General features: G+C 31.3%; 1 protein-coding gene across 1 annotated transcript in view; it reads left to right on the top strand.

The window, feature by feature from the left end:
* The window catches only part of LOC107368559 (band 7 protein AGAP004871), a 38,628-nt gene extending 23,972 nt beyond the window's left edge, over positions 1-14,656 (top strand). Inside the window, exons 3-7 of the mRNA XM_015936407.3 lie at positions 9,546-9,649; positions 9,960-10,115; positions 10,182-10,441; positions 13,169-13,433; positions 14,135-14,656. Coding sequence (XP_015791893.2) covers positions 9,546-9,649; positions 9,960-10,115; positions 10,182-10,441; positions 13,169-13,433; positions 14,135-14,347 — 998 coding nt within the window. The 3' untranslated portion in view covers positions 14,348-14,656. The remainder of the gene's footprint in view (positions 1-9,545; positions 9,650-9,959; positions 10,116-10,181; positions 10,442-13,168; positions 13,434-14,134) is intronic.
* Positions 14,657-16,620: the final 1,964 nt, after the last annotated feature.

Here is a 16,620-nt window from a genome sequence, read left to right as displayed (position 1 = left end):
TCCGCTTCCAATTTATCTATATAAAACTCGTGTTTTCTAACTTTTGTCTCTACTCATATTGTCATCGAATTTTCCGATTTTGTTCAATAATCAGAATAGTATCTTACAACCTTTAAAACCCACAAAAATCCTCAAATGAATAGAATGTATTAGATTTGAGAAACGCGTGGAAACTAAGAAAAAAGAAATAAGAAAATGACATTTTTTGATGAGAGAATTCTGTTTCATCATGATCATCTCATCGCAAGTCTGATGCAAGTTCATTAAAGTTTGCTTAAAAATTATAAATTTTCTTTCATTTTCGTAACTTGAGTTTTACTAATAAAGAGTTATTATAAAGTGAAGTCATTTCCAAACAAGCAATTAGTTGACTTGATTTCCGTGATGTTGAAGGGCTTTTAGCAGTACAATAAACTTAAACATCAAGTTATCTTTAGATTTGCAAAACTCCCAACTTGACTGGGAGTGAAAACTTATAAATCCTTTGATTGATTATAAGCACTTATTGATTGTGCCATTATCAAAAGTGACCAAAAGTTGACCAAAAAGTGAGCTTTGTTTGGTCAAAGTGTTTGATTGATTCTATGCTAATCTATTTTATATTAACCTCGTTTTTTTCTCAATCTCATTGAAATTTGATCAAGTTATCATTTTGATTTGAGACTTTATTTTTAGCTCTTTACAATTAGCTTGGCTTTCAGGTTAATTTAGCAGTAACAAGTCATTAACACGGAAAAGTGATAAACTTTTTCCTCTCTTTTCTCGTCTGATAATGAGAAAATAATAACACTTGAGACGAAAAAATTATCTCAACAATCTGTAAATGATGTGTCGATGAGTGGAAAGACAGGGAAGGAGAAGAGGAAGAAAGATAAGAAGAGTGCAAAATTGTGATTCACATTCTCAAGTAATGGCGATGAAATAATGTAAATGGGAGGTGGAAAGGAAACCCAGAAATAATGATAATGATAATATTTAACTATGATGAACATGATAAAATGAAATAAGATGTTACAAAGTGTGGAAAAGAGGGAAACAGGGAAACGATAATTTTGACCAAAATGCTAATTAAAGGTTGAAACATTAAACATTACTTGTTACTGGGAGTGAAAAAATATATGTTTATACCATTGGCCAGGCTCTAATGGAGCCAAGAGTTGGCTTTCACAATGAATTACTTGACATTGGTTTGTTATTATGGTCAAAAGGGAAGTGCATTCTGTGATTAGTTGAGCTTTTGATATTTTTCACTTTCAAGAAGAAGAAGAAAAGGATTGAAATTGATATCTTGAATGGACGATGTTGGGACGTAAAGATAAGGATAATGATGAGCATGGAAATGGTGTGATGATGAGGATGAAAGGAGCATGAATAAAGGTTAGACTAACATGGTTACAGTTTTTGGTTCAGTGTCTGTCCCATTGGGAGTGAAAATGTAAAGAAAGGAAAAGAGAGGAAAAAAAGTTCATTGAATAATGATGGTTATCAAATGGAAAAGAGTAAAATGTATTAGTTGATGAAGGGATGCTGAATGTTGACGGAATCGAGGCCCATTATCTGGCTAATTCACTTGAATAAAAACTGCCATCTTTGCCATCAGTTGAAACTGTACAATGACTTGATGTGTACACATGATAGTGATTAGCTTGATTGACCTGAATCAGAATATTTTGATGAGAGAAATAAAAGTTTCTCATTTAGACTATCATGTGCTTTGATAGATGATTTTCCTTCTCATCATCATCATGATAATCTTAAATATGCTCAACTCTCTTGTGTTTATCAAATGTTTATTTGCAGTTATTTTCTCGGTTAATCAATCATCTTCAAGTTGAGCTCAATTATAATGATACAATGTGTTGATGTTAATGAATAGAATGTGAAAGTTCCGATTTTTCTCATGATTATTGTTCAGTTTCTAAATTGTTTTAAAGTTCAACATTTTTCTTCTTTTCACATATTTTTTGGAAACTTTACTTTCAACTTTTTTCCCTTTAATAATTGATAATTTGATTATATGTTGATACAAGTTATTGACCAACGAAATTCATGATTCATCTCAATTCATCATTATTCAGTTGACATGATAATCACTGATATTTAATAACAGTTTACATGATTCTGTGTGTCAAAATTTATCCATAATAATGCAATTTATTACTGAAACTATTCGTTAGCCTTTTCATTATCATTATGAACATTTATGAGCATTGAAATTATCGAAGAAAATTTTTTCTAATTCTTTTTAGAAAATGTTTCACCAAAAAAAGATTTTCGATTTTTAAGTTCTCTAAGCTGAGCATTTCATGATTGTTATTGAAATGCTTGTGGAAAAATTGATTAAACTCATCTGAGCTTTTCATTGATTCATTGAAATTCATTGAAATGTTTAACTTGAGCAATGAATTTTAAGAAAAGCTCTTTGAAAGGTTGAAGGTAAAGATGAGTTTAATATTTTAATTTGAAAACTTTGACCCAAAAGGTTGAATCAAAGAACATTTATGTTTTGAATTCATCGATTTTAAAGAGCAATATTTTCATGAGAAATGGTGAAAATTGTTGAAATAAAATGTTGTCAAAAACAATAATTCACTTTATCCAAGTTTTTATTCATTGAAGAAGAACAACTGAAAATATTATTATTCCTTGTAAGGTGCAAAATTAGGGTAAAACCTCCTTTCAGTGTTTCTTGAGATGACAGTTTTCATCTGCAAACCTTACAATATTTATCATCATCATCATTTTCATGGGCCTTTCCATGGTGAGAGAAACATGTTCATTGATTTATCGATAAGTTTGCTTGAGCAATAAAATACAGTTTGAACAGGCAACTTATGCTATTTGCTAACTAAATTATAGCAACGATTCTGGTGATAATGAACAATCAGTGTGTTTATGTGTGTGAGTGTGTTTTATCATCTAATCAGTCCTTTATAAATCAGCAAAGTTCATCAATATAAAGATATAAAAAGGAAAACGAAAATTATCATTTTTCTCTTTTTCCATCTTATTATCATTATTATTGGGTAAAGAGGAAAGACTTGATGAATTATGATGAATTCAGATGAGTTTCAATGTTGGCCGGGAATAACAATTTTTGCACATTCCATGCGTTTAACAAGCATTAATCGTGAAACTCAATGAATATCTGAAAAAGAGTTTCTTTTCTTTCATTTTACATTTTATCCTTTTCTTCATGCCAGCAATATTGAATGTCAACAATTTGGCCAACAATCGTTTATCAATGTTGACTAACAATAATTTACTTTTGACATGAAGTTTAACCTGAATATTGAATACAGAATAAATGTCTTTTTTGCTCTTCTTTTTCTTTCTTTTTTTCACCAAAAAATTATTTCAATTTGTTTTGTATCAATTCGTAGGAGTTACTCCTTTTGATTCACTCTTTAACAACAGCTCTTATCTGGTTTTGTGATTTTCAAACATTGCAAGTGCATTTACAATGATTGATAACTATCGTGATTGAAGATGAAGTAAAGTTCATTAATAACAATTTAATGTCATAATGGTTACATGCAATTGAACCTTGATTATCCTCTCATCAACTTAATATCATTAGTTAATCCATCTTGAGTATCATTATCCCATTCTTGGACCATAATTATCATTTGAAAATTATAATAAATTGAGAATGTTTAAGGCTGACAAAAATGCGCCTCAAAATGGGAAAACTTAATATTCTGGTCAACTGAATTAGAAGATGCATAATTGCAATAACAATGCGATGGTGAAAATTGATGGCAATATTTTTGTCACAACAGCAAACGAAATGAACTTTTTTACTATTATCATTTAATCCTTTAATTTTTTTCATGAAATCAGGTTCAACCCATTGTGATGTATTTCACAAATTATTTTTGACGGACTAAACTCAATGATCTTTTTTGATTTTCAGTGTCCAATTTTTAGATCCAATAATTCTTCTGAAATTTTCTCAATCTTCTTTCGCGTATCTACCATGAGGAAAGTTCTTTAATGGATAGCTTGTGATTTTGAGCTCCGAAAATATTGCTTTGTGATCTGATTGTATTGTGTCTAAATCTTCTAATTTTCTAGAAAGGTTCAAATGCGCTGTGTGTAAGATATAATCATATTTAGCAATTGTATATCTATGCTCACTAAAATAAGTATTCTCGGTCGACCCCGCAATTAATCCAAATTCTTTCATGAAAGCTTTGAGGAGTCTATGTCCTTGGTGATGAGCTGGAAAAACTGAATCTTAGATTTGAAAATAAGTTACCTCCGTGTCACTTTTATCTCCACTTTGATCTCTTCTTGATCGGCAAAAATCCTCCAAAAAGTCATTGCTGTTGTCCCAAACTGATTTAGGCACCTCTTGTAAACCAAAAAAAGTAAATTTCTCTCTTTATATTGAGTATCTTTCAGGTGAGAAACTAATTACTCTTTCTCTTTTGACAAATTCATTTTTCTCGAGCCAGCAATCAGGGTTGATATGTTTTTCGAATTTCTTATATGACCAAAAAACAATTTAGATGGCATTGCAAACAATCAGGAAGTTGTTTTAAAGGACATGGCCACCAAGAACATCATCGCTACTCTCAAAACCGCCATAGCAAATACTGTCAACATTGAAATTGAAAATTATAAGTTTTAATACATGGGAACGTATTAGGAGGATTATTAAGAGGATATCTTCTGAAAGTTCGAAACTTTTCAGATCGATTGATGCTTAGCTCATATTGGTAACTGCTACCGTCGTGAAAATAAGTGAATTTCCACCAATAAGCATTCATTAACTGAACTTTACATAAACACTCGTATCTTTCTATCGACATGGGCTATCAACATGTGCCAAGCATCAAACGATCTGCAAGCATTTTGACCTTTCAGGAGACGACGTTCAAAGGTCAATTAGAGGTCAAATAACTGAATGACCTTGAATGTCTTTGAGACTCTGGATTCATGGTTCTTCGGGAATTATACTGACACAATATCATAAAGATCTGACCTATGGTTCAAAAGTTATAAATACAAACGACCGTCAAGGATAAAAAACGCTCAGTATTTTCAATCTTGTTTTATTGATCTTTGACTGTTGTCCGGTTAATTGTCAAGTTTAGTGGGATTGAATTGAAGTTAAATGAATTATTAGTTGTGAAAGGTTAAATGATTGAAATAAGACGATTTCCTTGAATCACTTTATCATAAACCTTTTCAGAGAGAAAAAAAGCTTTTCAACAATTTTCTTCTTCTCTTTCAACTCTTCAAATCTTTTCAAGTTTCAGTTCATTGTTGGGTATAAAAATCTCTGTAAATATTATCAATGATATATCATGAAATAAAAGTGTAAAATATTGTGACACTTGATAAGATTAAAGATGAAGTAAAGGGAAAAGGAAATGTAACACTTGAAAAGTGTGTTCATATTTTTTTACTGCTTTATTGAGCACTTTTTTTCTCCCATTTCATCCCAAAATCTGATTCATGATTCTTTCAGATTGTTCAGCTTGTTTGAGCTTTTTCTCCTGATGGTCTAAAAAGCTGAGCCATTTTCATCATCATTTTTATCATCATCATTATTGCTCTCTCACTAAAGTTTAACGGAGTGATAAAAGATCTGATCTGATTGAGAAGTGTGATTCTTGTTTTTATTCTGAAAAGAAGGAAAAGAAAAAGAAGAAGAAAAAAAGGAATTCATTGAAAAGGATTTTTTCAAGGAAAAAATTCATGAAGAAAAAATTTCTGTTTCATTGTAACCATCAATTGTATTCAAGTTTTCAATTGACTTTTCTCATCATTGTGATCATCATCATTATCAGTCACGCTGATTTGACACACAAAATTACTCTATGAAATTACTGAATCAGCTTCAACTTTGAAATGAAATATGAAACTTCAACGGGCGAAGAGAAAGGACAAAAAAAGTTTCATTCGAAGCCAAATTTGAACCAATTTCAATTAAAAAAGGTCGAGACGATTAACTATGGAACCTTAAAGTCGCTCAAATTAGTTCTTTGCTTAATCACGATTAAAGCTTCTGAATACTTTGTAAATCTAAATCTTATTCAAATTAAAGTTTCATATTCATTCCAAAATCCCTTTCTTAGAGACTAATTCATTCCTTGATTAATTTCATAAAACACTGATTAACATTAACGTGAATATTGAGATATTTTGCATCAATGAAAAAATAAAAATCCGTTAATCGTAATTGTCCAACCTGAAATGGATGACCCAAAGAGCAAAACATTAAACATTCAACTGATTTTGTCTTGCAATTGTTAATGTTTTATTGTGTTCAGATGATCGGGAAATCAATGAATATTAGACTAAAATTCATTACGAAAACGGCTTGCAACGAAAAATCTGATTTTTAGAATTTTTTATTTCTATTATAAATCATATTATCTCTTAATATCTTCTTCAATCCCTTTGAAGGCTAATTTTGATTGTAGCATAAGTTTGATGATTTTCATTAAAATTGATCTTTACCTTTGAAAAAGATTGAAAAGTTATTCACTTTGCTCAATTCACTTGAGTTTGGATTTCAAGATCGGAGATTTTTTATCTTCTAAAACTTGTAAGACTGTGAATGATTTATTATCTGGTCAGGTCATGAACTGAAAATGATAGTCGAGCCACTTGAGTTTATGTGCTTTGTTTCAAGTTATCAAAACTTTTCTTCCTTTTTCACAGCATTTCTGTTTCCTCTTCTGTTAGCCCTAATTGTGTGTAAAAAGGAACCAAAAAGTGTTGGCCAAAATGATTCTCATGATAAACTAGACTTTTTTAAATATCAACCCAATATCACAGGGAATATGATTATTACCAGAAATGGTTTGTGTCTTGAATGGTAGTTCAGAAAATGACTGAGCAAACATCGAAAATTGAAAGGCAGAATTGACCAAATGAAAAGTGAAAGCATTTTGTCATCATTATCTGTAATCATAAATCATCATCAATAGACTTGGAATAACACTTTGCAAGCAAATGACTTTACTTTCATTAGAAACCATTGAGTTTGAAAGTTTCAATTACTATTGTTATTGTGATTGTTTGCTTCATCATTTTCATGGTAAAGCAAAGGTAATTCAATTGTTTCCTTGTAAATGCTGGTCAGACTGATGTAACTTCATCTGAAATATTATTCAGAATAAGTTGCATTTAAATGGTGTAAATAAGAAAATAATGAAATGTTGGAATACTGTGGGAAAAGGATTCACTCATGAATAGATATGAATCCATGGGAAGTTATCAGTTTGAGTTTTGATCTTGTATTGTGTTTATATTGGATTATTGTTGGACTAACATGCCTTTGAATAATATGGTGATTGAACCAAAGGACATGAACATAAAAGTCACAAACATTGACATTTGGAAATACCGTCAACCAGATAACTATTAGATAATTTTATCAAAACATCGAAATGTTAGTTTCAGGTTTCACAGAAAACAGGGAAACATTTAATACAATTTACTGAACATGTTGAAAGAGTTGACAAGAGAAACAATATTTCCATTGGTCGAAGCAAAAGGAATCAAAATAAAGAGCAAATTGAGATAACTCTTGCAATGATATGCACTGGGAGTTCAATTCAATCCCAGTTAACCAGACACATGAAGACCCAAGCAAAGCTATTAAACAACTTTAATCCATTGTTTTCCTCCCAATGACTTTTATCAATAAAACATATTCAAATGTTACAGAAGAAGTTTGGTGAAAACCGAAAGTCTAAACTCTTGAAATCGACTGAGAACTTTTGTCCAGCTAAAATACAAAAATCAGGACAAATGGATATTGCCTGAGGAACATGAAGTTTTTAAAACAAAACATCTCAGTCTTGATCAATCGATAGTCGTTCATTGGAACTTGGTTTGCAAACTTAAGATTTGAGTTTTGTACAGAAATATCACGAATGTTGACAAAAGCCTTTTAATTATTCATTGTCGACTTCGTTCAATTAAAAGATTATTTGTTCATTCATTTAAACTGTGAATGTTTAGTGCAAATTGAAAAACAATTAACCTGCTGATTAACTTAACAAATTAACCACTCACTTTTCACACTTGCATAATTAAATGGATTAAACTGTTTTGAGTGAAAACCTTTTTTCCGTATTTATTCCCTTTCCAACGTTTCTTCAACGTTTTGTTTAACCAATGTTCAGATGGAAAGGGAAGGAGAAAATTGAAATTATTTTTCAAGTCTTGAAAGTTAATTATTTACTTTTGAATAGCTAATTAATTGACATAAGTGGAAATGTTGAATTCTGTAAATGGTTAAGTCTTTTCTCTTTGTTTCTATCAAACGTAATTACTCTAATGATATTCAGATTGGCTGATCGGAATCATCATGATTAGTCCTTTTTGTTTCACATTGTTTCCATTGTTTGCCTCGACAATCTTGCTCTGAATTTCAATTCAATTACACATTCAATAACAATTGCAACTCAACCATTCCTTGTTATCCATGAAATTAGATTACAATTGAAGAGACAACCAAATAATAATGCAAATATTATAATATTTAAATTGTTTAAAAGTTGACTTGAGATGAACTGTAATAATTTAAATATTTAAGTTTACATTAATACCTTTAAGATGCTTTTCATAAATAATTCATGTCTTTTTAACAAGCAAAACATTTATAATAATTTTGTTTTCTTTGCTTCTAATAATACATTTTATGCAAAAAATGTTTCCTTTTTTGTTCGATTGCTTTGGTTTAACGTTCATTAATGACAAAACGATGGATTTTATGTTTCAGAACTTTTCAATTGAAATGACAATCCCACGAAATAATGAATTAAAACATTCATATCAACTCAAGTGCTAAAATATCTCAATGATTTAAGATTTCTTTGGTTCTACTAATAGCAAACATCCAAATGCTTAAACTTAAAGGTTGAACTAACAAGTCACTTGTGAGATTAGCCTTTTAAATATTGATATGGAATTGGAAATTGATTGCAGTCGAATGATTTCATTTTTCGAACCATTTTTTGAGCGAAAACGCTCTTGTTTTCAACTTGAAAAACTCAGGAACGAACTTGCATAAACAATCATTTGGAGTTGAAAAAGGTCCATAGCTTTAACCCAATGCCAGTTCGTTTTCTGGTCCTTGATTTAGGTAAAGCAGCATAAATTGTTCTAGATTTTATAAAAGGACTTTTTGAATTGATTTTGAATTTGAACAAGCTTAAGACTATAGACTAAGCGATGATTAAGACTTTTTCGAGGGATTCAGAAAGAAAAGATCGTACTTCATTGGACTTTTATTGTTGATTCAAAAGATTTACTTGTTTAACAAAAATAGCTCTAAAGTTATCCCAATTCAGCTAAATTACAGAATCTTAAAGGCAAAAAGATGCATAAACCAACTTCCTGAGTGAAATTGTTGGTGGATTCTGTGGGTGAGAGTGGGAAAGAAAAGTGTTAAGAGATTCGACGATACTGTCGATCTTTGGAGGTGTACAAACTTAAATGCTCTCATTGTTCAGCAATATAACTTTTCTTTATTCAATCATCTTTAACCTTTTCTTATGTTCTTTTCGATTCAACAGCCACAGTTGGTGAAAATCCTGGTACATGTGCTTATCTACTGACCACTTTTTCTGTGATACTGATTGTTATCTTCTTGCCTTTATCGCTCTTCTTTTCAATCAAGGTAACTAGAATGATCTGCAAGCGAACATTGAACAGTGAGAACTGTTCAATGATAATAAAATTTAATAAAACTGCCTTGCAAAAACATTTGCATCAATAAAAATCTTTAGCTTTAAGCATTTGTTTTTACAGTTTTCACAGTTTGCTGCAGCAAGTTATTAGTTGAAAATGCAATTCGACTTTTTGTTGCCGAAACTTGTGAAGAGTCAATTTTTCGCAGTTTATTCATGTGCCATTTGCAAGTTCATCTTCTATTGTTGCTTGTAATATTTTGATGGCCTTTGACTTATTTGTTTCTCTTCGACTTTCAGGTTGTCCAAGAGTATGAGAGAGCGGTAATATTTCGTTTAGGACGCTTATTACCTGGTGGAGCTAAAGGACCTGGAATATTTTTCATCATTCCCTGTATTGATACATATTCCAAAGTCGATTTACGAACAGTTTCATTCGATGTTCCCCCTCAAGAGGTAAACTTATCAATATTTTTCCAAAAAAGTATTTTTCACATTCAATTAAATTCCCTTTTCCTTCAGATTTTATCAAAAGATTCAGTTACAGTTGCAGTTGATGCTGTTGTCTATTATCGTATAAGTAATGCTGCCATTGCAGTATCAAATGTTGAAGACTATGGACGGTCAACCCGTTTACTGGCGGCCACAACCTTACGTAACGTTTTAGGAACCAAAAATTTATCTGAAATTTTGTCTGAACGCGAATCAATCAGCCATGTGATGCAGACAAGTTTAGATGAAGCAACGGATCCGTGGGGTGTTAAAGTGGAAAGGGTTGAAATGTAAGTCAACTTGTATCAACTGCTTACAATGGACATCATATTTCACTGACTTATCCAGTGAAATATGATGACCAGAGATTTATTATTACTGACATTTCATTGATAAATGGTTTCAAGGAAGAAACGATGATTCTTAACATTTCTTAATTCGCAAGGTTAATCAATGAGTCCTCATCATTATAGTTTAAGCCTCACTGTGAGAGAGTGTTGAACGTTTACACACAATTTAACCTTAAGTAATGATATTATCTGCTATTATGGTAAAAAGTGCAATCCCCAAAAAATGACAATTAAAATAATTTAACGCAACTCCCAACATTTTGTTCATTAAGTTGCCTGTCGCTTGATTAATGATTGTTTAGTTTCATTGGTTAACTATGCAGGACAAAGCAATAAATTAACTTCAAGTAAATCAACTGTTAAACATGATAAATATGATTAATTTGCAAAGATCATTGAGAAAACAAGATTCAATTCCAACATAATCAAGTTGAAGTCCATCCACAAATGATGCAAGTTAAATAATTTGATGGAGTTAACTGTTTAACTTGCAGATTGCCATTGAATTAGCTAACAATTAAAGCAGAGAAACATTCAAACTTCTTATTTCAACTTTTAAAGGCTTTGAATCGTTGAATGCATTAAAATTTGTAAAATGAAGCCGATTTGAGTGACTAAAAGATTTGAAAGAATCGATGAAATGGCGTTTTGTAACCAGGAATTTTAACTTGATCAGAAAGCAAATTCATTCAAACATTGTTTCGATTGTTAGCTGTAAAGCAATTGATCATAAACTATGAAAACCCAATTTGGTTTAATTTTATATTCAATAAGTTAATCATTTCTAATAGCAAAGCTTTACTATGCAAAAGTAAAACAATCACGCACAATAAACGCAAAATATTGAAACATAATTGCCTAAACCATTTGCTAACCACACTCTCATCCTTTCAAATAACGTTAATTAAATGATTTTAATCAATTAATAATGCATAACAGAAACTCGAACTTTCCTTGAATCATTACCTTTTGTACCAACCAATCAACCAAGTGTAACATTGACCATTTGATGGATCAACATTACTCCCAATCTCAGGTCAAACAGTCCAACCATTTGCATAATTTGCAGTTAATTAGTATTTTCACTTTGATTAAACCAAACTAAAACTAAAGCAAAGGCAACCATTCAATGTTGAGCCAAGAATGAAAAGTTTGTCGTCAAAGTCCAGTTTCATTTAATGTTGAATCAACGACAAAACTGTACATCACATAGCGCTTGTAAACATACTTTTCTGTTGAACCATTTTCATCTTCACATTCATGTTGAACTTGTCCATTTGTGATAGGAATCATAGATCGTTGGCCATCATTGATGGTCATTGTTGTTTCTAATAATAAAACAGTTGGACTAACAACTTTTCCTTCATCTTTTGTCCTTCCCCAGCCCATTAAGCCATTAGTAATGAAAATTACTTTCAACTATTATCGTCTTTAATCAGTCTTTCTGTTGGTCTTGTTGTTGTCCACAATAACTAGACAAATTGGTGGACCATTTAATTGTTGTCCTAATAAACTGAAATGGGAAACAATTTTTTGCCAAATTTGACCAAAAACACGGTTCGATAAACACGTTCAACAACTTCCATTTCACCTCATTCAATTTCATTATCATCAACATCATCTTTTTTCATTCTTTCCTTTGCTCGCCATTCCTCAACTTTCCTTACAATTCATTCCTCAATGTGTTCATCATAATAATCATCATTTCTTGTAATCAAACCAATCCATGATTCTAATGGTTACTAACCAGGGATCCTTAAACTTGACCAATCTTTAACCATTATGAGTCCATGTTGATAAGTAAAGTCCATTATTGCTCAAATATCAAGTTACTCTTAAGAAACTTTACTTGAACTTTACTCTCAAAAATTAAATTGAACTTTTTCTCTCTTTTTTTCACTCTTGCACATTTGGCACACAATTTTCAGTACATTTCTCGAATTACTTCCACGAATTAGGATATTTATCGGCCAATCACTCAATCAACGTCTAGTTAAATCAAATATTTCAAATTTAAACTTTAATAAAACTTTAAGTTCAAAGTTAGAATAGTTGGAAATAATCGAGAGAGTTGCTTAAGCTTGGAGTTATTGTGCTTCTCCATCCTGCAACTCCTTCCATCCTTATATTTTCCTAATTTCACGATAATACTCAAGCAGAATCTTTATGAATAAACATGAAATTCATTTCAACAGAAACTTAAATTGCAAAGTTTATAAAAATTTGCTTCTCAACAGAATCCATATCTTGACCATTTTACCAACAATCTTTTTACGTTTTCTGCATTTTCTCATTTAATTTTTAGTTTTAAATTAAATTCAAGTTTAATATAAGACACAATTATGCTGGTTCAAGCGATATCAACATTTAGAACAAAAATAAATTGCAAACGAAAGTAAAAAGCGAAATTTTCTTGGACAAAATACACTTTTTCCTGGTAACTTCGTTGTTTATTTGAAGCTGCAATAGATTTGAAATGAAACAAGCCATGAAACTTAAACATTGTTTATTAATGAAATGTCCAAAATTAGAGCATTTACATGAATAGAATTTTTAATTGAAATGATTTGAGTTTAGTTTCAATATTTAAATTTGAAGCCTTTTTAGACATTCATCAGTACATTTGAGTCTCATTTGTGTCCATTTTTTTCTCTTCTTTCATTACAGCAAAGATGTTCGTTTACCTGTTCAGTTACAACGTGCTATGGCAACAGAAGCCGAAGCTGCCCGTGAAGCTCGAGCCAAAGTGATTGCAGCTGAAGGAGAGCAGAGAGCGTCTCGTGCATTAAGGGAAGCGTCCGAGGTTATTCATGATTCACCGGCTGCTCTTCAATTGCGTTACCTCCAAACACTGAGCTCAATCGCAGCAGAAAAAAACTCGACCATTGTGTTTCCCGTTCCAATGGAGTTGTTTCGAGGTTTAATTCCTCATGTAAATGATCATAAATAACTTAACTCATCACCTTGCCCCTTCATCCTTCTCTGGTCAATGCTAGAGTTGACCCAAAAAGCATCCACTTTGTCCCAAAATCCTTTTATTAATATGTCCAAATCTATTGTCCTAAACGAAGGAAAGAAAGCAAATTTGATGAAACAAAAATGGTAAACACTTTGCATGAGCGGTTGGAATGTTTCAAGTTTCCTTTAATTGCATTCATTTAGTTTCTTTAGTGATTTTTTGTTTCCATTTGCCGCTTTAACCTTCATCAGAATCTCATTCTCATGCAATCCCATGAAATCTCATAAAGTCACTAATCAAACCTCTAAAGACTACATTTTTCAGTTTGTTAAATTAAACTTGATTTTTGTTATTCAATGTTGACTAACTTTTCATTTGTTAACCATTATTAAACTAAACTAACTTTCCAAGCCATTTGCTAAGCTTTTTATTGCTTGATTGTTGACAAACTACTAACTAACAACAATTAAAGAGCTAAATTAACGTGAAAACCCACTAAAAGAACTTTCAACCTTTTCTAAAATTTAGTTTGACTGATGACTTTTGATTCGCTTTTTATGGTTTTATTTTCTCGCTTTGCTTCGGCTTTTCGCTCGAGTCTTCTTCTTGTTAGGTTCAAATTGATTGATTCAACTTTTCTTTTTCTCTTGTTCGATTCTTCCATGCGACTCCAGTCTTTTCGTGCGGAGACACCAACACCGACCCTGAAACGACCAGCAAGACGAGTAAAATCATCGCCTAAACCAACTGAACAAAGCAAACCAAGTGAACTTGAGGTTGAACCGCAACCACTAACCGCAAACCCGGAATCGGAAAATCATGCACTTTTTCATGATGTTTCTTGGCCTTTTGCTAACCTCATGTTACCCTGGCCAATGGATGAATAATGTTCATTTAGTAATGATCAACTTGTCTCCCAATGTTTCTTTATTGTTTAGACAGGAAAAGTGTATCCATTACCGAATGTCGTTCATTCCTTGAGGACAATTTTTGATTAACTGTTGATTTGTACAACTTGTTTTGCTTTATCCTTCTGTTGTAAATCAAAATCTGTTCAAATTCATTTTGATTTTCGCTTGCTTCTGATATCACAAACAAACATATTGGTAAAGACACGGGCTTGAAGAAATGATTTCAATCAAATATATTATCGAAATGATTTGGGACAAATAAAAGTATAATATTTTGAAAACTAATTCATTCTCATAAAGGCAATAATTTAACCTGAAAATAACTAACAAGAATTGTTACTAAAATGACAAAATCAACACAATTATGACATTTACAAATTGACACACATACTGAAATAAAATGGCCAAAAACGGGTAAAAAATGAATTCTTACAAATTTAGACTTTGTTAGTTTGTGAGGAAATAAAACTTGAATCCATTGATGCTATTAAAAAGTTTCTGGGATCGACAGTTTCCGAGAGAATCAAGTCCAAAGTTGAAACTTCGATCGCCTTTTATTTAACTATGGACAAAGATTTTTTTATGAAACTCATTTTACTGAAGTAACCTTTGATTATCAACCAGAAAGTAAACTCATTTTGAGAAATAAAATTTCCTGTTTTCTGTCAAACAGTTCAGTTCGATTTTTAGTTGAACCGATCGTACTCTTTGATCGTAAGAGTTAGAAAGCCGAGACTTATTATTTATACATAAAAGTTGTCGGTTCACATTATGGATTGCATAGTTTTTTCGATTCGTCAACAGTTCTCTCGATTTTGGCCATTGGTCAAAAAACTTTTAACCTCAATATTTCGAGCAAATATCACCTACAAACGTCATTCTTTCATCAAACATTAGATTTTATTATGGGTTATATTAGTATATGACTGAGTATCGTATAAAATCCGAGCTAATTCATCTAATAATGAATATTTTAACACATAAGATTTGTGTTGAATATGCATTTAAATCTAAACTCAGCTATGATAACATAAGTAATACTAAGCAATAACGTTTTTTGTAGAATCTTTAATAATTTAATATTCCACTGTATCATAGCTTATAATAAGATACTAATGTTCAGTCAAAGAATGATAATTGTAGGTGAAGCCAATCTCGAAATATCGAGGCTCAAAGTTGTTAGGTCAATGGCCAAAATTAAGAGAACTATTGATAGATTGAAAAACTTGTTCGGTTATAAATGTGTACCAACCATTTTTATCGGCGCATAATAAGTTTTAGCTCTCTAAATCTTAAGGTCACAGAATGCGATCGGTTTAAGAGAAAATCGAACTTGATCTGTTTTACAAAAACAGAAAGTTTTATTTCTCTAAATAAGATCATGTTATGGTAGGTCATCAAAAGTTACATCAGTTGCATGAGTTTCATCAAAAAATCTGCTTCCATAGTTGCACAAAAGGTAATCGAAGTTTAAACTTTGGCCTCGATTTTCTAGAAATCTGTCCATTGGATGAATAATTTAATAGCACCAAAGAACTCAGTTTTTATTTTCCTACAAAAGCCACTAAGTCTCAACCCATAACTAAAATGTTCGCGTCTTTGACAGCACTCTTTGCATTTCATTTGCAAGTTTAACCAGAAAATTGGTTTAGTTACCAAGAAATAGGTTGAGATGAGTTTATTTTGTTAAATAAGTTGTTACTCGTACATCAAAATCCAAATATCATAGACCAGATGCGTTAATGTAAGGTTATTGAATTTAATTCAATTATTAACAAGTAAAGAATTAAATTGGATAAAGAATGATCATTGTAGGCGCTACCATTCTCAAAATATTGGGTTCAAAGTTTTTTGACCAATGCCCAAAACCAGAGAATCAAATCAATCCAGATTTCAACTTTGGACTTGATTCTCTCGGTTTTGTGGATCATTGAACATTTTTAATAGCACCAATGGATTCAGGTCGCATTTCCCTACAATCTAACAGAATCTAGACCTGAAATAGAGTAATTTTAACCCATTTTTGTCCACTTTTCTTTCAGTATTTGTGTCAATTTTGTTAATTTTGTCTTTTCAATGGCAACCCAATGTAAGTACAAAGCATGTATAAAGGTATGTGCCTTGCAGGAGTCGAAGTTTAAGATGAAGGATTCTCATTGAACGACAATTATATTCATGTTTCTTGGTGAATCAATATAATGAAGATTTTAAAAGGTCAAAATATTAAAATTTGAAAAGTTTTAGCAGTC

Source organism: Tetranychus urticae, chromosome 1 (assembly GCF_039701765.1).
Source record: "Tetranychus urticae isolate SD_2017Ah chromosome 1, NJAU_TeUrti_SD_1.0, whole genome shotgun sequence".
Classification (NCBI taxonomy): domain Eukaryota; kingdom Metazoa; phylum Arthropoda; class Arachnida; order Trombidiformes; family Tetranychidae; genus Tetranychus; species Tetranychus urticae.
The sequence above is the reverse complement of the archived record's forward strand: the minus strand, read 5'-3'. Positions and strand labels throughout refer to the sequence as shown.